The 24,557-nt window shown below is 50.3% G+C and overlaps 1 protein-coding gene across 1 annotated transcript in view; it reads right to left on the reverse strand.

The window, feature by feature from the left end:
* Positions 1 to 4,972: 4,972 nt before the first annotated feature.
* The window catches only part of APBA1 (amyloid beta precursor protein binding family A member 1), a 201,884-nt gene continuing 182,299 nt past the window's right edge, over positions 4,973 to 24,557 (reverse strand). Inside the window, exons 6-13 of the mRNA XM_072959572.1 lie at positions 23,572 to 23,604; positions 22,473 to 22,559; positions 21,682 to 21,867; positions 17,641 to 17,820; positions 15,747 to 15,959; positions 7,938 to 8,057; positions 5,975 to 6,115; positions 4,973 to 5,206 (exon numbers count right to left, since the gene is read on the reverse strand). Coding sequence (XP_072815673.1) covers positions 5,135 to 5,206; positions 5,975 to 6,115; positions 7,938 to 8,057; positions 15,747 to 15,959; positions 17,641 to 17,820; positions 21,682 to 21,867; positions 22,473 to 22,559; positions 23,572 to 23,604 — 1,032 coding nt within the window. The 3' untranslated portion in view covers positions 4,973 to 5,134. The remainder of the gene's footprint in view (positions 5,207 to 5,974; positions 6,116 to 7,937; positions 8,058 to 15,746; positions 15,960 to 17,640; positions 17,821 to 21,681; positions 21,868 to 22,472; positions 22,560 to 23,571; positions 23,605 to 24,557) is intronic.

A 24,557-nucleotide genomic window follows, 5' to 3' on the forward strand; every position in this document is an offset into this window, starting at 1 on the left:
TTGAAAATGCTCGGCTGAAACCCTTTGGGGGAGTTGGTGGTGGGGGAAGGGGTTTGGACATGAGCCACCTGTTCTTGCTCAGCCCAGCAATGTTACTGGGGAGTAGGTTTTTGTCTGGTTGCAGGAGGAATTCAGAGACAAGACACGGAGGTCAAGAAAGCAAAGCGAGAATTTATTACTAGGTGACAGTAGGCTCTCAAGGGGAGAGTGAGTAGACTCAGGTGAGCAGCTGTGTTGAGTTTTTTCAACAAGCAGATTATATGGGGTGAGAGATTCACTGGGAAGGGAGGGGTTTGGGGTGGTGGTCCCTGATTTTCACCCCAGCTCCACCTTCTTAAGGGAAGGAAGGATTTTTGTCGTTACTTAGTCTGGATCAGAAGTGTGGTGTTGATGCGTGATGGGTACTTCTTACCTGCAAGGCTAATTTTATTGTCATGAGGTCATAATGAGCAAAAGGTTATATTCAGACACTGGAGATTCCTGTCTTTTCCTGTCTTTCTTTGCTTCTAGGACACTTGTCACCCCAAAATACGTGGTTTCCTATCAGTCCGGAGGTTCCCACTTTTCTTGGTCTGCCCAGTGTTCACAGGAAGTATGGTTTCCTGCCATTTAGCCCGTGCGCTCCTTTCTCTGCTCACATCTAGCGATCTGCCTGCTCTAACAGCAGTAAACCGTTCTCTGCTCCAAGCTTTTTGGTCTCATTGTGCATCGGGCTTGCAAACTTGGGTTTGGTGGCGTGTGCCTCAGTTTTCTCATCTAGAAAAAGGGCACAGTGGCGGCATCTTAGAGGCATTGTGGGGTTTAAATGAGGTAGCCTGTGTAAAGGCCTCGGCACGGTGCCTGGCACACACAAGGTGCTAAAGGACGGGCTCTGAGCCCTCCCCCAAGTTGTGGCTTTTCCACACCCAGTGAGATACGCTTTCTTTTTGCTTCCCTCAATAGCAGACGTCTCTGTGTGGCGAGATCTGTCCTGTGTGAGAGGGGCACAGCCCTGATACAGGGCTCAAGTTCTGCACACCCTCCCCGCAAGGTGTTTGGCAGCCCCAACTCAGACCCTCAAGGGCTGGGCTTCACAGGGGAGACTGGGCAGCGGGTCCACAGAGGAAAAGCATTAAGGGCATTTTGCTTTAGCAACAGGGCTGGATCCTCTGTGATGGGGAGCTGGGTGCCCTCAGCCCATCGGTGGCAGCAGTGAGGTCATGCCTGGCGAGCTTCAAAAGTAGAATTGCAAAGAGCACCAGAAGACCCTTCTAGAAAGTCCTCAGGAAACCTGAGCTAGGTGAGGGTGGTGGGGAGACGGGGCAGGGCACAGCCTTCCTCCTCCTATCCACTTACCCAAGGCTCCCTCCCCTCGCTGGAGACTTCTTGGGGGAGGTAATTAACTTCTATTTTCCTTCTCTCACTGAGAAATCCAGCGGTTCTTTGCTCCCATTCAGCGTGCTCCAAGAACGCCGACAAGACTGTGGATTTAGGAAATGGGCTCTGGGCAGCGAGCAGGCCCCACAGGATGGGTAGGAGGTGGCCTTTTGTGAAAATGACATCTTTCTCCTACTTGGGGTCTTGCCCCCCAAACCAATAAGACACTCAGCCGGGGCCAAGAGGTGACGTTCTTGTTTATTGTTGAGGCAACTCTTACAGACATTAGCGTTCAGTTAAATAAAGGAAGGTAACACATTAAATACATCACAACCCCCAAAACGGTATGGAGGAGGGGAGGGCGGGCCAGCCCGGTGACCAGACTGTCGGGAAGTACATTCAGTGGGTGTGCGGCGTCCACGTTCCAGGCTCACGTGAATATATATCTTATTTATATATTTATTTATATTTATATATAGAGATCATTGAGTTCTGTGTATACAAAGAACCATATTGTTACAAATACAATACTATACTTCTCCCAACGCTTTACAATAAGCTCTATTTCACCCTCTTTACAGAACAATAGTATAAGTTCATACTCCGGGGCTGTGCTGAATATGTACAAGGAATTTCCTTCCCCCCGGCCCAGTCCTCACAACTGCCTTGATGGAGGGTTGGGACGTCAAATCCGGGCTGTGTGTGCTCAAGTCAGCCTCACCCAGGGCAGGAGCAGACAGACGTGAAACTCAAACCGACAAGTGGCCTTGTAAGGGGGAGAGTGAACACACCTAAGAGGAGGTGCCCTTGGTTGTAAACATTGGTAACAGCCTCACCGCTGGGTTGAGGGACCCGAGAAGGGCTTGGGGGTGGGTTTCATCAGTGTGTTAGGTGTGAACAGGGGTGTGGGGGTGGCGGGAGCAAGGGGGGAGGTAGTAGGTTACTCTGGGACTCTGAGGCAGGTGTGCATGGGCCATGTTCAGACTCGGCTGCAGGGAGGTGGGGTCTGGCGCCCCACACGGGGTTCCAGGCCCAGAGGAGCCACTCTGGTGAGGGGAGCAGGCTCTAGGCATTAGTCTCTTGGGGCTGGGTCTCTCATGAACCCAAGGCTGATGGTGGCTCCCTGAAATGCTCACGTTTAAGGAGGCAGAGTGGGTTCTGGTGCATCCTGGCTGGACCAGGAGGGGTAGACGGAACTGAGAATCTGTCACCAAAGCAGAGTCACCAGCAGGTCCTAGCTGCATGGCAGGAGCGGCTTTTTGCCCAGGCCATGTTTGGGAAAGGCTGCCCTGTTATGGAGTCTTCGCCAGTACCCAGGGTTTTCAGGGATTTACATACATAACTATATACTGGGATGTCAGAAAGGAAACAGGCCACCACATCTTGTGGGACTTTCAAAAACAGTCACTACTAAGATTCTGCCTCCTTGGTTAACTTCCAAAGGCAGGTTCACTCCCTCCGTCCACTGGGAGCAGGGAAGAGAACCTGGACTGAGCTATAGAAACGTTCGCGCTCTGGGTGTAAGCCGCCACTTTTATTAAAACAAAGGTATGTGGTGATAATCTTACTCTAAAATGTTATTAGTCTTCTAGGAGAGTTTACCAAATTGGCCTTTTCAGTGCCTGTCAAACTTCCCAAGATTACCGTTCAGTAGCAACTGTGTTCTGCGTCCTCTCTCCTTTGGGTGAAGATTCCTCCTTGGAACCATGTGGGAGGATGCCCGGGAGGTGCTCAGGCAGGCAGTGCAAGTGCTTTCCCTGGGAGCAAGCGGCACAAGCCTGGCCAGTGACTTCCCAAGGCTCCTGGTGCCTGCAGTACCAAGATGGCTTCACACCTGTCTTACCCACTCTCTTTTTGGCAAAGGAAAGATGAACTTATAACTCTTTATTATTTAATTACATCATCACTCTGCAGTCTGCTGACCTAAGAACCGGTGTCCTGGCTCCTGACATGTGTGCTGTGTCGTCCTTGGGGCTGGTCTCCCAGCAGCACTCAGCTCAGCATCCTCCCCAGAAGTCCAGGGGGCCCAGACTGCCCACCCTGGACTCCTGGAGAAGGGGCCCTCTCAGCAGGGCTTGTACCACAGTCACACGGAGAGTCCAGCCACAGATGCCGCTGAAACAATCGGCTTTCCTGACTCAAAGCAGAAAACTCAAGACGGTACAGAGATCCTGGGGGCACTGACCGCACAGCTCTCTGGTGGCAGTCTCTCTTGTTCCTAATCTTTTCATACTCATTTTTCTCCCTCCCCCAAATCCCTCCACTCAGTGCATACATACATACCACCCAGCACAGGCTCACGAGACTTCTATTTCCAGACACAACATAAATATCCCAGATGTAGAGAACAGGGACTATATTAATATCACAAAATATATTAGTTTCTCTTCCCCTGTCTCTGCCGAGGTCACAAACAAAACAAAACAAAAACCAAACCAAGCCACGCCCAACCCATGTGAAAACAAAATGCTCTTTGGAACAAGGATAAGTGAAAACTGGCTCAGAATCATATTACTAAAACATCTGCACTGAACAGAGACAAAAACCCAGGACTGTGAGGCACCTGATGAAGACACATACGTTCCACGTCAAGTAAAAGCTGCTTCCGCCCCAAGAGGCAGCAAGCTGTTTCTGGAGCACATTTGGGGATTCTTAGGCATCGCCTGAGGTCATGATTGTCCCCTTAGTTTGGTGGTTTATGGACTGCTGAGGCCTTCCCAGTGTCACAGTCTGCTCAGTGGTCCTGAGCAGAGAAGGCTGGTCCCACCTTGGGCCAGGGAGCAGAACAGGATTACGCCTGGACCCTGGTCCTCAAGGGGAGCAGCCTGTCCCTCCCAGACTCCGTGTGTGTGTGAGTGTGTCGGGTGGGGGTGCAAGGGGAGTCCCAGAACACTTGGAGCCCCGGCGGTGCTGGCAGGGCCAGGCCTCAGCCTCACCCTCAGGCCGGGGCTCACAGCCCTGCGGGCCTCACTGGTGGGGGGGGGAGGGTGACGCAGATGCAAGTGAGACCGTGACGCACCTGTGTGACGCAGGAGGTGGCAGCAGAGAGCGCCTGCCTGTGTATGTCTAGCTGTTGATAACTCGGGACAACCCAGGGTGGCCTCGGACACCCCGGGAAGGGCCTAGCTCTCTGCAACGCGATGGCATCCTTGTCCAAGGTCGCTCCTCTTCTATTCTTGGGTGAAAAGGCTCATGTTAGAAAAGACAATCGTGTTGAAACTAAAACAAGCCGCAGAAGAGGCATAAGGTTGGCTCAGAAATTCTGGGTGGAAATAACGTGTGGTGCCCCAAGTACGCGGTGGGCGGGCACATCCGTAAAGACACAGGCTGGTCCCCCGTTACGACCCTATTCCCGGAGACTGGACAAGAGCAGAGATCAGCAACTGGACTGTAGGCGCTGCTCAATCAGCTTCCTCACCGCTGCCAGGGGCTCCTGATAAGAGGTCTGCACCCCTCTTCCTGGGCGGTGACAACCCTCCTCGGAACCCTCCCCCATAAGGGCCCTTCAGGGTGGTCCCAGGCCGACTCCGGGTGGACACTGGCTGCTCTCCAGTCCCAAGGGAGAGCATACAAAACTTCCCTGGTATTAAAACACAAAAAAAGCAAACCAGAGAGAGACGAGAGCAGAGAGGCAGGTCTCTGGACTCTTTTCTTCCTGCGTGAAACGGAGTGCTGGGCACAAGAGGGGAACGTCTCAGTGGGCACACAGATGCAGCACGAGAAACACAACCACAAGTGAGGAGAGTCCTCCATGCATGCGCCCGGCGGGTGCGCGGCCTCAGATGTACACGGGCTGCTCCTGGGCCGTCAGCAGTCTGTACATGGCAGCCGGCATCGTCTTCATGTGAATCTGAGGGCGGAAACACACGTCAGTGGGGCGGGGGGGGGGCTGTGTGGGCACTGCCCCAGGGTCGGGGAGAGGTGGCACCTCTCAGCATGGGGGGCTCTGAAGGGATCCCCCTCTGCCATTGCTAACAGGGACCTGACCCACGTGGCCTCCAGAAAGGGTGGAATCTGCCGGCTTTCTAGTATGTTAGGGGTGACAGTGAAGAATGCAAATCTGGTGGGGTTTATTTTGCTCTTGCCCTCACCAGGCTTTCCTTTTCTTTTAAGAAAGAACACCCTTAAAATGGAAGGAGGGCCACTGTGGGGGTTTGGCTGTTCCTGCCTGCCCTTGGCAGGGAATCAGCCCAGAACAGCTGTTATGGCCCCAGGCCAGTCCCCCCTGGACCAAGGAGCCGCCTCTGGGGCGTTGTTGATTGGACTTGAATCTAAGAGTTAAAATCTTCCAGGCACACTTGGTAGGATGAGCTGGGAAAAGTGGAAACAACTGGGCAAGCCAGAGAGAGAAGCTGCGTGAGTCTGAGAGCTGAAAAGAGGTGGGAAAATGGTGCCAGAAGAGAAGGCTGAAGGGCACAGGCTGGGATTTTGAGGAGCTGCTCTCAGACAACCACTCCTCACTGGGTTTAAAGTCTGATCTGGGACAGACACACTGGTTGTGGAGGTGTGTTCAGGATGGGGAAGGACACTCAGGAGGGCTTCCTGGAAGGCCTGGTCAGGGCCAGGGCGAGCATGGGGCAGGGGCACCCGAGGACCCCAGCCCCGGACCCTCGCCTACCTCCCCCACGGCGTTGGAGAGGATGTGGACGATCTTCTCGTGCGGGGTGGCGACCACGCTCTGCCCATTAATCTCAATGATGCGATGTCCCACACGGACGCCTCCTCTCTCTGCTATTCCCCCTCGCATGAGGCTGCAGATCTATCAGAGTCAAAGGCCAAGTTACGCATCCTGGGGCACCGTCTGCTAGGGAGTTGGGTCGAGGCAGGAGCCTCCCTTTTCTAGCACTCCCTAGCCCCAGGACTCTTGTCTCTGAGAAACTGCCGTGCTTACGCATTAGACACTGACATCTTTGCTGCTTTTACAAGCAACAGGGCTCTGGACACCCAGATGGCACCCTTACTCACGTGCTTTGCACCAGAATATATAACATCTGTTATATGACAACCGTTTGTTAACAGCTGAGCTTTTAATATTATTGAATATGAACAAAGCAAATAAGGAAGTATAGAGAGAGAAAAACAGGATGTCAGACCAAAAACTGTAAGGAGTAACTCTACCTCCTCTCTTAAGATGGAAATGAGAGTACGTAGGTACAAAGAACAGATAGTAGGCTGGATATTTCAGTTCCAAAGGGGAACTTCAAAGGTATTTCTAAACCTTAAGACATACATGGAATAACATTTTAATTACCTACAAATCTTAATTAAAATTTGAGAGGAAAAAATAGGTTTTTTCTAATTGCAAAGATGAAGGCAAATAGCAGGCACATCCAAAATCTATAATATCAAGAGGGTTACAGATTTCTCACCAAAGCCCAGAATTACTCCAAGTCCAGAACAAGGTAAACCAGGACAAAAAGGGAATAGTACTGAGTATGGAGTTTGTTTGGGATGAAGAAAAAGTTCTGGAAATAGATAGTGGTGGTGGTCACAACCACTTCATGAATGTACTTAAAGGCACTGAATTGTATGCCTAAAAATGGTTTAAAGGGCAAACGATGTTGTATATGTTTTATCACAATAAAGGGGAAAAAAAGGAAGTAGTTTAAGGCAAACATCCAAGTGAGGAAATTACTCTTTATCCTCAAAGTGCCAATATCAGGTTAAAAAGACAAGGATAAAGAAGCTGTGGTATATTTATACAATGGAATACTACTCAGCCATAAAAAGAATAAAATAATGCCATTTGCAGCAACATGGATGGACCTGGAGATTGTCATACTAAGTGAAGTAAGCCAAAAAGAGAAAGAAAATTATCATATATCAGTTATATGTGGCACCTAAAAAATGACACAAATGAACTTATTTACAAAACAGCAACAGACTCACAGACAGAGAACTTATGGTTACTATAAGGGGAAGGGGAGTGGAGGAATAAACTGGGAGTTTGGGATTTCCAGATAACAACTACTACATATAAACTAGGTAAACAAGGTCCTACTGTGTAGCACAGGGAATTACATTCAATAGCCTATAATGAAAAAATCTGGAAAGGAATATAAATGTATAACTGAATCACTATGTTGTACACTAGAAATTAATACAACGTTGTAAACTGACTATACTGCAATAAAATAAAGTTAAGGCAGAGATCATTTACGCATAACCCCCACAGGGCCTGGTTCTCAGCCCTGGCTGTGCAGGAACCTCCAAGAGTTTGGGAGCTGTAGAGCCCTGCCCCCAGGGCGCCACACCCGGTCCATGGGGAGGTGGAGCAGCTCTGCGGGGCTTAATGCACAGCCATGGTGGAGACTGGCAGCCCCCAGAGAGATGGGGATGGTGGGTCCCTCCCAAACTGTCTCAAGTTGGCAGCTGGGAGGGCCACCCTGCACGTCACAAAGGGACTCTGGGCTCAGGGGCCATGGCTCCGGAAGCGCATAGGTCTGCTTTCACCCATTCAGCCCCTCCGTGCTGGATTCTTTCTGGGAACTGACCAGCTTTAAAAATACCCCCAACACCCAAACCCTGTGCTGCAGTTTTGCATGTTAGACTTTTGGAGAAGATGTGGGGGCTGTACGTACAATTCCGTTCTGGACGCTGAACCCCAGCTGGTAGCGGAGGTCTGGTCTCCGGATCAACACAGTAGTCACCGGGGGACACCTCACGATATTCAGCTTGACTCGGGCCTGGTTCTTCAAGCCCTGAAACCAGAATAAAACACAGGGGGTTCAATGACCATCAAGGCCCACACAAGAGGTAAAACAGATGGCACTGAAGGCAAAAGATGCCCCACTGAGGCTGTTACTTCGTCAACTCCTGCAATGCCCTGGCATCCAGCTGGACAGCGCCCGAGCCGGACAGTCCACGCTAGACTGGGTCAACTCGGGAGAAAACTGCCAGGTTTACTCGGAGCCCTTTCATCACATTTCTGTGGGCAATGTCTTCACTGAGGGAAATGGACTGTGTTCAAGGCATCCGAAAACAGCGGTCACCTGTGCAGCTCAGAGGAAAACTGCCACGGGTGCTTTCTGGCTTCAAGGATGAAGGACGCACAATCTGGTCAGGTGAAAGACAAGGGTGACATGTACTCCTTCTCCAGCAGGCATACTTGTAGCAATTCCTTCTTTTCTAACAAACAACATCTAACTCACGGCAGCGGCCCAGTTCACCGGGGCTTGCCGCCTCTCGCCTCCGTGCTCCGCTTCCCCACTCTCTGCCTGCGAGAGATGTTCCAGCTTAGCAGCATCCCCGCAGGCACAGAGGCGGGACTCCAGTCAGTGAAGGCCCCCTCGGGAGAGCGGTAGGACCAGTGCTGGTGGAGAGGGAAGCAGAAGGAAGCAGGACTTGGACACAGTCTTCGATGCCATGCTCCTTGGTAGCATGCCCCTCCCTCTAAGTCGGAATGGAGTACAGGGGCAAAGTTGGTCTTTAAAGATTAAAAGGGCCTCGGTCTGATTTCCGAGCCTGTCTAGAGAGCTTCCTCCACCCGTTCTGATCTAAGCTGAGCTCAGGCCCCTCTTCCTGCCCATTGAGCACGTGCTATGCAGTGAGCAGAGCCTGGGTCTGTGCAGGAACACCCCTGGAAAATCATCACAAAGCCACACTGTCCTTCACTCAGGCGATGGGAAGGTTTCGCCCCCGCAGGTCCCAACACCAGCTTGTGAGCCTCACCCAAGAGGAAGGTGCCAGACAAAAGTAATTCAGTCCTGAAATGAACCTGTCTCAGACTGCGTGCTCTGCCTCAGGCCACTCCTATTTGCCTGATGGTCCAGACTAACTGGCCCAAAGGGCCCATCTTGGGGTGGTTTCCAACCTGCTTCATGGCGCACAGAGAAAAAGACGGGTAGAGAGACTGGGGGCTTGTAGCTAGAGGCCCCGCTTTGAGAGCTGAGGTGGGGGAGGACTGCCAGATGCCTGCCTTACTGGACTCCCACAAGGAGAGGCCAGCTGATTGGGGAACCGCACCTGAGCAGCCACAGGCCCTCTCCTCCAAAGGGCCAGAGGTGAGGGAGAAGCTGTTCCTAAAAGCTGTGGCTGTGGGGTGAGCGGGCATCCTCTCCTCCAGAACACAGCAGCCAGCAGAGGAGGGAGAGGAAAAGGTGGGCCCCAGCCCACCCAAGTCCACAGCATCCCCCATCAATTCAGGTGGGTCTAGTGTGTGCCCTCTAAGGTCACAGTGGAGAGAGACGCCCCGAGAACAAGGACAAATCCATTTCTGCCTGGAGGGTGATGCCTCCTCTTCTGTAAACAGAAATCTGTAAATTCCACAGCCACTGCTGCCAGCTGTCACTCTGACCAGCCTGCAAATTCTGCAGGAGGTCAGAACTCCTCCTTCACATTTCACAGATGAAGACGCAGCCACAGACATGAAACCTGCCTCGTCCACAGCTCAGTGGGGTCAGGATTGGGGTGAGGGGCCCTCTGCTTTCCTCACAAGCACCTCGCCAAGCAGAGAGGTGAAACTGCTGTTAGAGGACTTCCGTGCCAACAGAATTTGTGGCAAGAGGGTGACTTCCCTCTGAGAGGCAGAGGTGACCCACACACCTTTTGCTTCTAAGTAATAAGAATATGCTTTAGCTTGAGATACATAGGGGCTTTTTTGACCTCTGGTTGTCTGGCTTTATCCATGCTTGGTCAACACGCATATACCAGTGGTTCTCAAAGTGGGAACCCCACCCCAGCGGTCCCAGCATCACCTGGCCACTTCTGTTAGAAATGCAGAGCCAGGGGTCCACCCAGACCTCCGGAACCAGAAACTCCAGGAGTGAGACCCAACAATCTGTTGACAAGTCTTCCCAATGACTTGCCACACACTTCCTCGGGATACACTCCATTTGGAGAACTGGTACAGACCACCACTGCACACCAATGAATTCACCTGCACTCAAAGATGCTCAAAGCCAAAGACTTAAGTTCACTACTCACATCCGTGGGCAGTGTGCTCTGTGAGAGCGTGGGCTAGCAACACCAGGGTGGGGGACGGCTTGTGGGAGAGCTGGGTGGCCTTGTGCCCAGCCTTCCACCCCATGCGTGTGAGCACCTCTAAGGTCACTATCCATCAAAACCCATCCTAATGATGAAACCAGCTGAACCACTTGTCACTGACTGCTGACTGCCACCAGGCACCCACCTGGAGTCACAGGAGCTGCCTCTTTTAACCTCCTTGACAAACTGGCAGCTGTAATTATGCCCACTTTATAGAAGAGGAAACAGGGTCCGAGATGCTAAGCAATTCTCACAAGTTCACCCATAGCAAGATTCAGTCCCAGGTCTATTTGTGTTCAGACCCACAGCATGTCCCCTACATGATGGCCCCCCATCTAGACAACAGGAGAATATGTGTTATTTACGAGGAAGGCTTGCTCAACAGAGAAGCCAGGGAGGGCTCTAGGAGAACGAACTGGTTCTCTTATCCCAGCCTTGCACAGGGCCCTGGTTTTAGCTTACTTTCCTGCCTGGTGAGAGCTCTCCAGGGCTGCTGCTCCCTGGCCGCCTCACTTCCTTTGAGCAATTCCAGTTTGTCTTCTCAACATGTGAAACTTGGGGGGCTCTGTTTAATCTCCCACCTCCAGCTGTTTCCTCAGTGTCCTGAGTTGTTGTCTGGACTGGAGCTGCCTGATGGCTGTGATTCGGCTATGGTGACGTGTTATGCACTCACAGGCAGCGGTTACCAGCATCCTTTCGTGGTTTCCAGAACATCTCTAGGAAACCTCTCCTGTTCAAGAAATGTTTTCAAACTGGAGCAACAGAATGAGCCGAGGGTGCGTCTCCCAGGATAAAGGAAGTCTGCGGAGATCCAGGCCTTCCACATGAGAGCAGGTCCTGTCACCCACGCCCACCAGGGGATGTGCCGGACTTCTGCCCCTAACAGTGGGACCAGCGGGGCTGGGGGAAGAGGCCTCTGCTGTGCCCGGAGACCTGGGCTCGAGCTGTGTTTCCATCACCACAGGCTGGGGGGTCTTAGACCCTCCACTCCACCTTCTTCTACCTCAATCTTACCTTCAGAACCAATGGTGAAACCCACTAAGGACTCTTCCACTTATAATTTCTATGATTTCACCCTGTGCCATGCTTTTTTATTCTTTCCTAACAGTGTCTGCTGACAACACCACATCTCAACCATGTTCAGAAACAGATTATTTCTAGGATTAAAAATCGGCTTCTTTTGTGGGGGATCGTTCCGATACCCTTTGTGCGTACGCTTCTCTCTCCCCTGAGCACCTCTTCCTTCTCACTCACCCAGTAAATACTCACGGATCACTTGCAGTGGGCCAAGCATGTGTCAGGCGCTGGGACTCTGTGGAGCCAGGCCTCCAGGAGCTCGGGGAGGGGGCGGCGAGCACAGGTAGGGCAGCCAGAGACCTCAGTCCCTTCCTGTCTCTCCCCAAATCACACACCACCAGACCAGGAGAGTGTGGGGAACAGGAGCGTAGAATGCAGAGAATGAGGGGCACAACAATTCAGACAAAGCCACCTGCTCTAAATGTCTACACCTGTGAACCACTGCGGGCATCCAGGTCTGTGGTTCAGGAAAACCTTAAGAGAGCTACTGAAAAGCAAGAGAAAGACTTCTCCACGTTACCTAAAATGTTCGCACAGCTCTGGCGGGTTCCTTCCTTTTGTGTGAATTGATTTCAGGTGCCTGATTTGTCCCTCTGTGAAAGAATTTCTAGGCTGGGGATATCGGCTGCTAGACAAAGCCCAGAGAGATGGCGATTTGGAATGACTAGACCATGCATTGGCTCTGCTGTTTCAAATCAGTGCTTCAAGTTGGGTCGCATTAACTTGGATTTCTTAGCTGCCATTTTAATGGAGGTGCCAATTAAATAAACGGTCACTTTGTCCCCATGACAACAGTGGAATAGTGCAGCCAATTAAGAAATACGGTGGGAGGGGAAAAGTAGGGAAGAAGGAAGCTGGAATGGTCTCTATAGCAACGGGAGAGCAGACCCAGGATGATCCTGTGGCAGGAAAAGGGATCACTGATGCTCTAGTTTCAAAAAGAAAACAAATCTGGAGGGGAAGACCATAGAGGTCATGGCGTGAACGGGCAGGCCGCTAACATGCTTTGCCTACCAATAGTTACACTTCAGGAATTATGACAGGAAAAAATAAGAGCTAGGGAAGAAAGCAATTAAAATAATTCAACACCTGTAACACTGTTCTAGAAATCTATTCTATCTCCTTACAGCCAGGGGAGAAAAGGCCCACATGCATTAGAGTGGCAAGGCGCAGAACATGCGGCTGTAGACTCTTATTCCTCAAATCCCCGCCCAAGACTGGTGATGTCACCAACACCGCCCACCTCCACCCGGGAGTCTGCTGAAAATGCAGAATCTCACTCTCCCCAGAACTGCCAAATTTTAAAGATTGCCGAGTAACTCAAATCAAAGTTTGCAAAGCATTGATGAGATGGTAACATTCTCTGGCAGGTGGTGGGGAGGGGCAGGGGTAGGTGAGGACATGGCTGGGCCAGTCACATTTCTCCATTCCACAGGGCAGTGCATCCCGTGGCACTGAGACCGGCAGCTGTGTCCTAACTGGGGCCTGCCTGCTAAGCACCTCTCTGCCAAGGGCAGCCACAAAGGTGCTGCCTTTCTTCCTCTCACCTTCATCAGTTATCTTTCTTTCAGTGCCACATGGCCTTTTAATTTTCTGATTCCAGAGAGACTCCATTTATAGACATCAAAGGTCAGCTACTCTCGCAAACCTTTTCTCCTTAGGAAACTGCTCAGACGTAGCGTGCCAACTGCACCCTGTGCTAGTCTGTTTCCACCTTGACAGATGATGTACTGGACAGAAGACGTGTCCCTGGGTGGTACCAGGGGAAGTCTGCCGTGCCCTCACGGCCTCCTCCGTGGGTAGAGGCGATCTGGACTCAGTAAACTGGGGATTCCTGGGCACCTAGTTTATACCTTCTGATGACTCCATCTGTGACCCAAGGTCCTGCCACCCCTCTCCCTCATGGGGCTCTTGTGAGGAAGGGAGGAGACCAGTGCCAAAGGCTGGGCACTGCCTGGCAGGTGTGTAATGAGCCCAGGCATGCAGCCTCTCCAGTCCTCAGGAAGCCCTGCTTATTCCCACCCAGGCCCCAGCCCCACCTTCACTCAAGGTATCCCCTCTTCTGGCCCCTTCTTTCCAGAGGTAGATCAACTCCCTATCCTCCTCCTCTCCAGATCTCTTTCTCACCCCTGAAGTCCAGTATCCCTAAGGCAGGCTGTCTCAGCCGCAGCACTGCTGACATTCGGGCTGGACAGTCCTTTGCTGTGGAAGCTGCCCTGTGCATCACGGGATATTTGGCAGCATCCCTGACCTCCACCCACCGAGGGCCAGGAGTCGTATCTCCTTCTCCTGAGCTGTGACACCCCAAACTGTCTTCAAGACCAACTGTCCAGATCCCCCAGGCTGAGAACCACTGCCCTCGGGTCTGACCACACACACTGCTGTAACAGTATCAGGGTGGCTGAGTGACCTGCCTCCACCACTGATGAGCTATGTGACCTTGAATGGTTGTATCATCTTTCTGTGCCTGTTTCCAAACTTATACACGGGCATAACAACAGCACCTACCCTACAGAAGGCTGCCGAGAGCGTTCCATGAGTGAACACGCACGTTCTCAGAATGGTCCGGCGCACAGCACTCAATCACTGTTAGTATCAGTCCCTTCATTCACTGCTCCCCAGCGAGCCCAGGCTCCTTGCGGTGCAGACTGTGTCCAATGCATCTGATTCCCGTGGTCCCCTGGCAGTTCTCACACGTGCACAGGTGTTTAATAAGTAACTTACTCACCGGTATGAAAGGGCGTCAGCGAACCTTGGCACGTGTGAGTGAGAAGCCAAACGAGGATGTGTCCTTCCTCCCCATTCCTGGCCCTCCCTCGCGCTTCCACATTATTACACCATCAGATTAGCCATCCCAGGCTGGGTCAGACTTGTCTCCCCTTGCCACAGAGCCAGCCCATCAATTCAAGCAGAAATTCCCAAAGGCCACTTTCCTTTCTGCTATCCACACGGGTCTTACTCCTCTTCCAAGACCGACCTTAAAAATCAGGTAAAATTCTCCCCCACAAAATGCTCTTAGCATTTCACCTCTATGTTGCCATCAGGACCCACTGAACCTCTTGAATGATACATTATCCCCCGTGTACAGACTGTCATTCTGGCTTCTCCACAGTTCAGCTCAGTCTAATTAAACATGTCTGAATGAATATGCATGTTCAAAGTAGGTTCTTTTATCTTTAACTATGTTAAGCATGAAGTAGAATTCAAGTGTAAGATGTAACAAAAAGAAATTAGGCCAAAGAGGACTATTTCTTTCCGGATGTGATTATCTTAAGAGGAATTACAATCTGTTTCATTAAAAGCTAAGAGGCATCCATCTCTGTCCTGGGCACTCACCTTGGCCTCTCCTCTATCGCAGACCCTTTGGCCAAGGATGCTGGCTTTTGTGATTTTCTTTTGCTTAGAATAACTTTTACATTACATTCATTCTGTCTCTCTCCCCCCAGACGTGTGCACGAGCACACGCTAACACACACAGATCTATGTTCTAGTTAACTCTTTCAGGAAACCCCGAGGGACCAAAGAAAGTCACAGGATCTCAGGCTGCCTGTGGTACCACAGTGCTTGGTTTCAGAGTTAGTGGGGTCTACTGATACTGTAATGGAGGAGAAATACTCTTGCTCCTACTGGCCGTGCAATCAGCAATGCTTGAAAGATTACACGTGGATGCTTCATTTCTAGGAAGGAAATCTCATTTCTTCCCCTCAGATATTCACACTTAATCTTCCTTAAGCAGCTCTTCTCAGCCCTATGCAGTAGCATCAGTTCAGGCTGAACAGGCAGTAACTACATTCAGGTGTTAGGAGTACACAGACTGTACCACAGCTTCCTTCTTTCCACCTGGTATGTGTGGATCATATTATGCAGGCTCTGGGGGAGGAAACACTCACAGAAACACTCACCTGGATCACAGTGAAGGAAAAAGTGCTCTGGGATTTGAAGCATTTCCATGATTTGTATCTTATGTGCACCAAGCTGACTATAAGTGATTGCCTCGATGACTGAACTGAAGAAAATTCTGTTGCGGCTGAGTCTGGGCTGAGTGGGAGAGAGTGCTGTGATTGATTCATGATGTCTGCAATGAGCACAGTACTGGTAAGTGGTGCTACGTGAGCCAGTTAGTCCATCCCTGTTTCTAAAAACCATTGCAAGGAGGAACCTGTAAATAGCAACCTGATGGTAAACACCCAAGTGCAAGTCCATGCCTTTTGTATTTGTGTGCTCAGCACTTAGAATATGCTTATAAATATTAGCATTTATAATGCTAATGACCTCATAGCATTTCAGGTCTACAACAGAAGTTGAAGCCTTTTCCCATCTCCAGGTACCTTAATAATGCTCTGGCAGGTGGAGAGAGGCAGGCCCACCAAGCTGGTGCCGTTTATGGACATGATCTGGTCCCCGATGTTCAGCTTCCCCGATTTCTCTGCTGGTCCTCCGTGCATCATGTTGGCTATGATCACGGTTGGCAAGATGGATCCCCAGCCAGACTCGACAATTACCACACCTAGGATCTCCCCTTTCTGCTTCTCTATGAAGACCTGAAAAGAGAAAGAGACTTAGAAAGCCTGACCCAGCAGCCATCCAAAGTAGCGACAGAAATCAAAGCGTTTCCTCTCTTCCTGTCTGGATTAGACATGACAGACATTTCACTGATGACTCCAACCCAAACAAGTCATGTCTTCTCTATATTCCATGGCATCTGGAGTTTGTAACAAACGATGTCACACACGCCCATATCATTTTTGGTCATTCTTGTTCCACATAAGCAATCCTGCCTCAGTAATACAACCATGAGGGGCGGTTTTGTTTTGTTTTGTTTTCCTGCAGTCCCCAGTGAAAGAAAAAAGATATCGCGTAGGTGGAGGCTCTGGTGGTATGCTATGGTTTCCATCTTTTGGATTCTATGCACAGGTCCCCTCTTCCATTCCACAGTGTCTCACAAATCCTCTCCAACATTTAAGATTTCTAAGTTAAAAATAAATACACATTATAGAAACACTTCTCTGCAAGGAGAAAGCTGAGGAAAAAAAGGGGGGGAAAAGGTTGGAAGTACAAAAACAGAAAGACTATGGCCCTAGAGACACATTTTTCGTGGCTTTCCCTAGCCAGGCAGAGAAGCTGGGAGTTAGTTTTGGATACGTGCAGTCCCTTAAGGCAGAGACACCATAAAGGGGTAAGATGTTTCTTGGAAGTAACCAGCGGAGAGTATGTGTGTATTTATTTATTCATGTTCACAGATCCACATATGCTCAAACACGTACTGTGGTGGGGGCTGTTGGGGGCTGTTGGGGCCTGACAAAGCCCCCTTCACAGGCTGGCTGGTGTCCCTTTCCCCCTGCTGCTGAAGCAGCTCGCAGCTGGCCCCTTCCACGGAGAACTGCCCTTGGCCAAGTGAGAGACACCATCTGTTACGGGCTGAACTGGGCTGCCGCCCACCCTCCCCTCTGCCCACTTTTTCCCTAGTGCACCCTCCCCCCAAATCCCTTGAACAACATTTCCTGTCTCAGGCCCTGCTTCCAGGGAACCTAGGACACCTAACATACATTAGTGGATAAACAGATCACTTTCTCATATCTACCGGGTGAAGTCCAAGCGCCTCACCTCAGCTGGGGTCCCGAGCCCTCCGGTTCTGCCCGAAGCCCACGTGGCCTCTGCACCTCCTTGCGCACATCCCTGCTCCAGCCACGCGGCCTCATTCCCAGCTCCAGACAACTGAGCTTTCAGATGCTCATGCTACTGTTACTCTGGCCCAGCCCTCTGCTCTCCTCTACCCTTTCCAAAGATTACCCAGACCTCCTGACCAGCTCAGATGGCCCCGCTCTCCCCTGGACACTCCTGCAGAGTTTGGTCCCTGGAGGGGCACGGCAGTCATCACTTGAGACCCGAGAGCCGAGACAGGCTCCATTCTGCCCAGCACGGTGGTCTCTGACCAGCTCCGTCATTTAACATCTTCCCTGCCCCTTCCTGGCCTGGGGGCTTGGTAAGGGAACCCGCCCCAAAGCCAGCTCAGGACTGCAGGGAGCAGAGGACGCCCTGCCTCACTGACCACAACCCTCAGCTGCAGTCTTTAACAACAGGGCCTCACGGCGGGGAACCAGAGATGGGCCTAAGCCCTCAGCAACGTCCTGTGTGTACCGCGCTCCTCACCCCCGGCCACTCCGCCTTCACCTCCCCAGCCGGGGGGCCCAGCTCAGAGAACAGCTTCAGGAAAGTACCTACATCTTTGCAGTTTTCTGACTTGGAGAAGTGGATCAGGTCATCGTTGTACATGTCCTGGGTGTTGAGCAGGTCACTGTACTCCTTCTGGCTGAGATCTTCGGGGTTGATCCCGTTGGCCCTGAGGAATTCCTGGTACGCCACGCTAAACGCCTGCCCGATGGACTGTGCAATCAGCTGGGCCTAGACAAGAACCAGAGAGGGAAACGGGAGGTCAAGAGGGCAGCGTTGCCGGTGGACCACCCGGGTCCCATCCGGACTGGGGAGCCTTAGGCATCAACCAGCCAGCGGGTCTGGTCTCCACGCGGCACCACTGCCTGCTAGAGGTCATTTCTAAATCAGTGAGGACGTTTTTAAGTACAACAATGACCACAGGGGAGCTACTGGCATTTGGCGGCTAGGAGTCAGAGATGTAAGACTTACTGCCACGCGAGGACAGGCCTGCACAGGACGAGCTGTTCTATGTCCTGCAGTTCTCTAATATCCCACCGGACACTCATGTACATGTAACACCTGCGTCTGATCACCTGCATCTGGGACTCAAGTCTAGTTTATATTGGAACACAATACTTTAACTGCACCGCTCTAAAACACACCGAACACTGCTAGGATACAACTATTACTATGCAGATTGAGATAAGCCAATACTTTGCTTTGTCCATCATTTTACCAGGGGTAAGCTTTAGCTTTGTGACTTCGGAACATCACCAGCATCTGTGCAGTCTGTGGGACGCAGGTCACAACAGATCACACCCCCATCAGGCTGCACGCTGGCTGTAGTGTGGTGATTCTGTGTGCGTGTGTGTGCCTGTCCAGCTCCTATTTTCTTATTTAGCCCGTAATTCAAAATGTCAGGAAGTTTACAAGCGTCAGCCGAATACTGTGTTCTCATAGCCAAACTTACTAATCAAGCAGGTGTAAGCAGCAGACAACTCCATTATTTCTCCTGGAATGGCTGGGCCCATGTATTTACATGTTGTAGTTAAGTACAACTTTATTTTAGATGGCTTTCCTTTTACTTCTCCTCTGTGTTACATTTAAGGCAATACTTTTGTGAAAAAAAATTTCAAAAAGGGAGATTATACTACCTATGAAATTCATTTCAGGATAGTAACGGGACATGACAAAATATTTATTATGCAAAAGGACTGTTGAGTCCAGCAGAGTCGAGAACACGGATCTAGTCTGACCTTGCATTTTTAAAGTGACGAGACTGAGGCCCAGAGACACAAAAGAACCGGCTCTGTGTCCACATAGCTCACAGGACGAGAACTCTGCTTCTATTGTGGCTTCTCCTGCACTGGGCTTTGATGGCCTTTCCTTGCATTAATCAATCAACATCACAACACGGGACAGCCAGCAGCACTGGGGCACTTCTTACATGCCGGTGCTGCTTATATGCTATACAGGCACCACCACATACATCCCCACATCAAGCCTACGATGGAAGCATACCTGGTCCACAAGCCCTCATCCTCAGCTCTGGAGGCAATGTTTCAGAAATTCAGAAATGTTCACATTTTAGAAAGGTAACCAGGTGCATATATCATACATTGTATACAAATCCCATTTGAGCCTGGAGCAGTGCCCTATACACAAATACAGTAACTTTCCTGCAGCAAATTGTGTAAGAGTCACGGTAAGCTGGACAAATCCTATGAAGTGTTTCATGGCAGCTCAGAGCAGGTTTATCAGCCAACGGAGTACAAAAATGCCTTTTGTTTCTCAGAGCTCTTAGACTTTGGAATTGTGGATCTGTCCTATTTGTTCCCATTGGACAGATCAGGAAAAGGAGGTTGAGAGCTTAAGTTGGGGTGGGAGTGGGTGGGGTAGGGGCTGGGAATCCTGGCAGCCTGATTCTGGAGCCCCTCTCCTGCCCACTGCTGGGGACTGCCACTCTGTCAAATTGTAGAGGATAGAAAACTCATAAAACAACAAAAAGCTCTAAGGCAATGTTTTACACACACACACACAATTCCAGTCTACTTCTCCTCTCTCCACCTTTGGTAAGTTTTGCCAGAAGGAACAAATTAACAATGACATCAAACACATTAGGAATCAACCAAACTTCTATAAAAACCAACCAACCAACCCCAGTGATAGCAGACCTTTCTGGCCGGGGCTAAGAAATGCTTAGCTTTTCTCCCTCTGAGAATCTGCTGACATCACATGCCGCAAGTCCCATCAGGGATCATCATCTGCCTCCTGCCGAGGCGTTGCTGCAGGCACCAGAGATTCGTGTGGACAGGCGGACTGAAAAAACGTATGTCCCAGAACCTGACCAGCAGACTGCCCGACCGTCATGAGTGGATGCTCCTGGCAAACGCACAGGCTACTGAGATCCACGTCCGCCTGAGGCACACGGCACCCGCTGTACACTGGACGCCCAGCAGCCGCAGAGCCCGCCCGCACAGTGAGGGGATTCCTACCCAGCTCTCCCACTTCTGGAGCCCACACACGTCTTCTGTCCTGGGCTTCGGAAGCAAAGCGGCGAGATTCCCAGGTCCACTCGTGCTTCCCCACTCTTCCCCTTCGTCCTGTCCCCTGCAGACACAAGACCCCGGGGGAGAGCCACCCTCCTTAGAAGCGCCAAGCCAGGGGGAGGTGGCAGACGATGGACTGTGCTGGGACCTTCATGCCTGGTGAGCTGTGCTAACTCCACCTTTTCCCCAGCCTGCAGGGCACATGAAGCTTAAGATTTTCAATTTTAACTCCTTTGGAACTTTCCGAGAACCTTCTAAAACTCATTTTCTCCCAGTTTGCAAGTCTGGCCACTGTTTTAGAGGAATAGTGGGGAGAATGGCCAGGACAGATGCTGCAAGCTCTGCCTTCTCAGTGACCCTGTCCCTGGGGTTGCTCTCTAGGGAACCAGATGTGTCAAGGGTGGTACGAATGTACAAGCACCTGCCCTCTGGCTACAGCCACGACAGCTCCAGTTCCCTGGAGGAAAGCAGCTTGCCCCTGCCTCCTGACTTCCCAGAGGAAGGCCATTTGCTAGATGGACACTCCTTCTAAGGAGCCAAGGCAATTTTCTATAAGTAGATAAGGGCTCTCTGCTCAATATGAGAAACAGAGCGTTCTCTACTGCAGCAGGAGGAAAAATCAGCCCAGTAAACAGCCCTGACAGGGCCCTCTCTGGGGAGGCTCTGCAGTTCAAGACCATCGTAGGACTGGATCCCTGGTCAGGAGGGAATTTCCGAGGCCTGCCAAGCTTTGGGAGAAGCTCGCGTGCTAATGCAGCCTGAAGCCTGGTGGCCTCGCCAGCAGTTCCAGGGACAACCGGGAAAGAAGGATGAATGCAAGAATGGGCCCCACCCCTGTTGTGCACTGACTTCCTCTGTTGATTTTATCACTGGGAGACACGGGCGTGAGAAATCACTAGCTTCGGGAAGGGAGGAGCAGCTGGTTTTCCTAAGGAATGGGAGTGGGTGGTTGGAGCTCTTGCGATTTGGTGGGTAGGGGCAGGGATCCTACCTTTACTGTTAGGAAAGGGCATTTCCTACACATCCATTTCCAGTCCTTTCCAAATACCCTAGTGAACCAGGTAAGACCTGTTCAGGCCCCTGTGGGTCTGACCGAATTCTTCCCACTTTCTCTCTAGTGTCTTGCCTCCTTGCCTTTCCTCAAACTACATCAGCAGGCCCCTGCCTCAGGGCCTTTGCACCTTCTCTTTCCTCACTCTCACTCTGTTCAGATCTCTGCTCAAACGTCACCTCAGAAAGGATGTTGTTCATCACTCTCCCTGAAATAGCCCCTGTCCCTCTATCCCTTGACCTAGTTTAATTTTTCCTAATCAAACTTCCTACTACCTAGTTTTATACTGAGTACATTAATCTATTTTCTGTCTCTTTACAACCTTTATGATGGTTCCTTTTCTGTTTTACTCAGCCTTATATCCCTTGCACTAGAACAGTGTTTGACATGTAGTAAGTGCTCAGTAAATATCTGTTTCACGTACAATTTAGGTTCTAAGAACTAGCGGTAGCCTGTCGACCCAAGGGCAGCCTAGATCACACAGAGGGAGAGTAGGGGAGCCACCCTTACGTCCTCAGACTCGAAGACGTGGCAGATCATCTTGTACTGCCTTTTCCCATCCTGCGACGGGTGGGAGGCTTCCACATTCTCCTGGGAATTGGAGCGGGGCATCCGCCTGCGGGCCATCAGGACAACGATGTTCCCGATGTCTGCGATGTAGGAAATGGTCCTCAGAGGGTGGTCCATCATTGTCTCCTGGAAGGCAGAAGGGAGAGGATGGGAAGTCTAGTGTCGCATCTAATGACCCATGAGAGTGTGCCACCCCAGGGCCCGGCCAAATGTGGTCCACACTCAGCAGGAGGGGGACTCCAGGGCTCACCGTAAAGACTCAGTGCGCAGATTTACGTGCCCCACCCAGGCCTGGGGGCAATTCCCTTGGCTTGTGATAACCCAGAGCAGGGAGTGGTCTGTGGTATGTGAAAAGAAACTTTAACCGTTTTACAACCAGTAGAATTTCTGGTGGGGAAGTTAAAATATAAAAAATCTGCATGTGATGGCTATATTTTATGTGTGTGTGTATGTGTGACTTTAAGCAAAATTTATTAAAAGGCTAATCTGTTCAAGTTCATGAATCTTCTGATAAAAACTTACGAGAATTACTAACAAACAATATCCATGGTTTATTTCTTCCTTTGATCTTTAATAGCCCCAAACCCCCTACCAAGCTCTCCCCACCCTCTGACTCCAGCAGCACAATGTGTGGAAGCCAGCAACTAGGGACAGCTTCTCTATGGACAAGGGCACAGTCCCTTGGTTGCCACTAAGTTTCACCCCCTGGGAAGGTGGGAGCCAGCTGATACCTGCGTGTCGGCATTCAATACTTTAATTCTCTGGGTAGAAATGAAGAGGTCCACCTCGGTCATGGGCTGAGATTCACCTTCGGGAGCCTGAGAAAGAAAGTGCACCAAGGGAAAGCTTAATACATTACTCTGACCCAGGTACACGGGAGCAAGGTTAGCTCACACACAGAGGCATGGAGACACAGTCACCAGAACAGCGATGCAGACTCCAGAATCAGACTGCCCAAGCTGAAGGGACCACAGAGAGGATGAGCACGGGGACAGGAGTGAGCACAGGGAGAAATGCAGAATCCCTTTGCTTCTTTCCCCTTGGAGGCAGTAACTCATTGCAGTAGTTTCGACTCAGTGATTGTGAATGGCGCTCTCTGCAAGGGTTTTGGAGCCCAACAGGTTGAAGGAATAAGGGTTATGGACTCACACCCCAGGACCTTAGAGGAGGTCCGAGTTTGCTCCTGCTCAAGTGTTTAGGCACAATGTTTACAGCAGGTGCAAACCAGGTGTTTGGAGGCAGTTCTGGTAAGAGGGTCTTCACGTTCACACACCACCACAGCAACACAGAAGCAGTACCCACCCCGAGAGCCACCCTACTAAGAAAGAGCCCCAGTGCCTCCACGTCCCACGGGTAGCTCATAAGCACCTAGAAGCTCCACAACCAAAAAAGCGCATCAGTCTGGTTCATTTAGGGCTTCACTCTGCACACGTGGTTATTAGCGAGTTTTCTTTTTTGCATCCAGCAATCTGACAAATCCACAAATCAAACATGACTGTAATTGGGCAGACCCCAGTCCCTGCCACGTGAATGCTCCTGAACGGTGGCAACGTCCACGCTACGGTAGGACTCACTTGGCATCCCCAATCTGCTCCCTGTCGTCCCTCTGAAGTGAAATGACTCATGAGCAACAGAAAATGGCCACTTTAGGCAACTGAGTTTTGAGAAACGTTGGCTTATGGGGGCGGTTCAAAAAGAAATCTGAACAAAAACTTGCTGGATGCAGAAAATAAAAACACGAAATAAGAAAAAAGGCAAAACAAATAAATGAAAAAAAAAAACAAAACAAACAGGCATAACACCAAGCTGATGACGTTGTTTGTACTGCACCTTCTTCCTGCTTTTGGCTAATTTCTGGGCCATCTGCTTAGCATGGAACAAACAGAGACAGGAGAACAGTTAGAAGAGAACTTGCAGAGACTCAAAGTTGAAAAGGGAACTGACAAACTAGTATCAACAGGGGTGTAAAGCATCTCTGTGGGACGGAGCCTGGCTTAAAAAAATCCCACTCTGTAACTGATCTCCTAAATCAGAATTTAGTAGGTGGCAGGGGCAGGAGGAGGAAGGAAATGTACTGAAGTGCTTCTTATACTTAACTGCAAGTGATGTTTTCAAAGAACCAACTTTTGGTTCTTTGACTTCCTTCACTATATGCCTGTTTTCAAATTTCAGTGATTTCAGCCTCTATATTTCCTTCTACTTTCTTTGGGTTGAATTTGCTGATTTTTTTTCTAACTTCGTAAGATGAAAACTTAAATTACTGATTTCCAAACTTTTTTCTTTCCTGATATATTTACATAAAGCTATGAATCTTCCTCTTAATCTCTGCTTTAGCTGTATTCCACAAATTTTGATATACTACAATTATTGTTTCATTCAAAACATGTTCTAATTTCCACTGTGATCTCTTCTGTGAACCTTATTTAGAACTGTGTTCTAAATTTAATACATTTGAAGATTTCCTAACTATCCTTTTGTTACTGATTTCTGAATTTACTGTTCTCCCTCTTTATGTCTAGTATTACTTCTGGCCTTAAATTTGTGTAATACTAATATAGTCTATCCCTAACTAGAAATGGATGTAGTAGTCAAGACAGCATAGTTGATAAAGGCAGAAAGTCTGGGGTCAGACTTTAGAAACTGAATGCTGGCTCTGCTACTTACTAGCTGTGTAACTGGGAACAAGCCATTTAACCTCTCTGTGCTTCATTTTCCTCAACTGTCAAATGGGGATTAAAAACAGTATCTACTTCATTGGGCTGTTCTGAGGATAAAACATATACAGCTGACCCTTGAACAATGTGGGGGTTATGGGT

This window comes from Vicugna pacos, chromosome 4, assembly GCF_048564905.1.
Source record: "Vicugna pacos chromosome 4, VicPac4, whole genome shotgun sequence".
In the NCBI taxonomy this organism is placed as follows: domain Eukaryota; kingdom Metazoa; phylum Chordata; class Mammalia; order Artiodactyla; family Camelidae; genus Vicugna; species Vicugna pacos.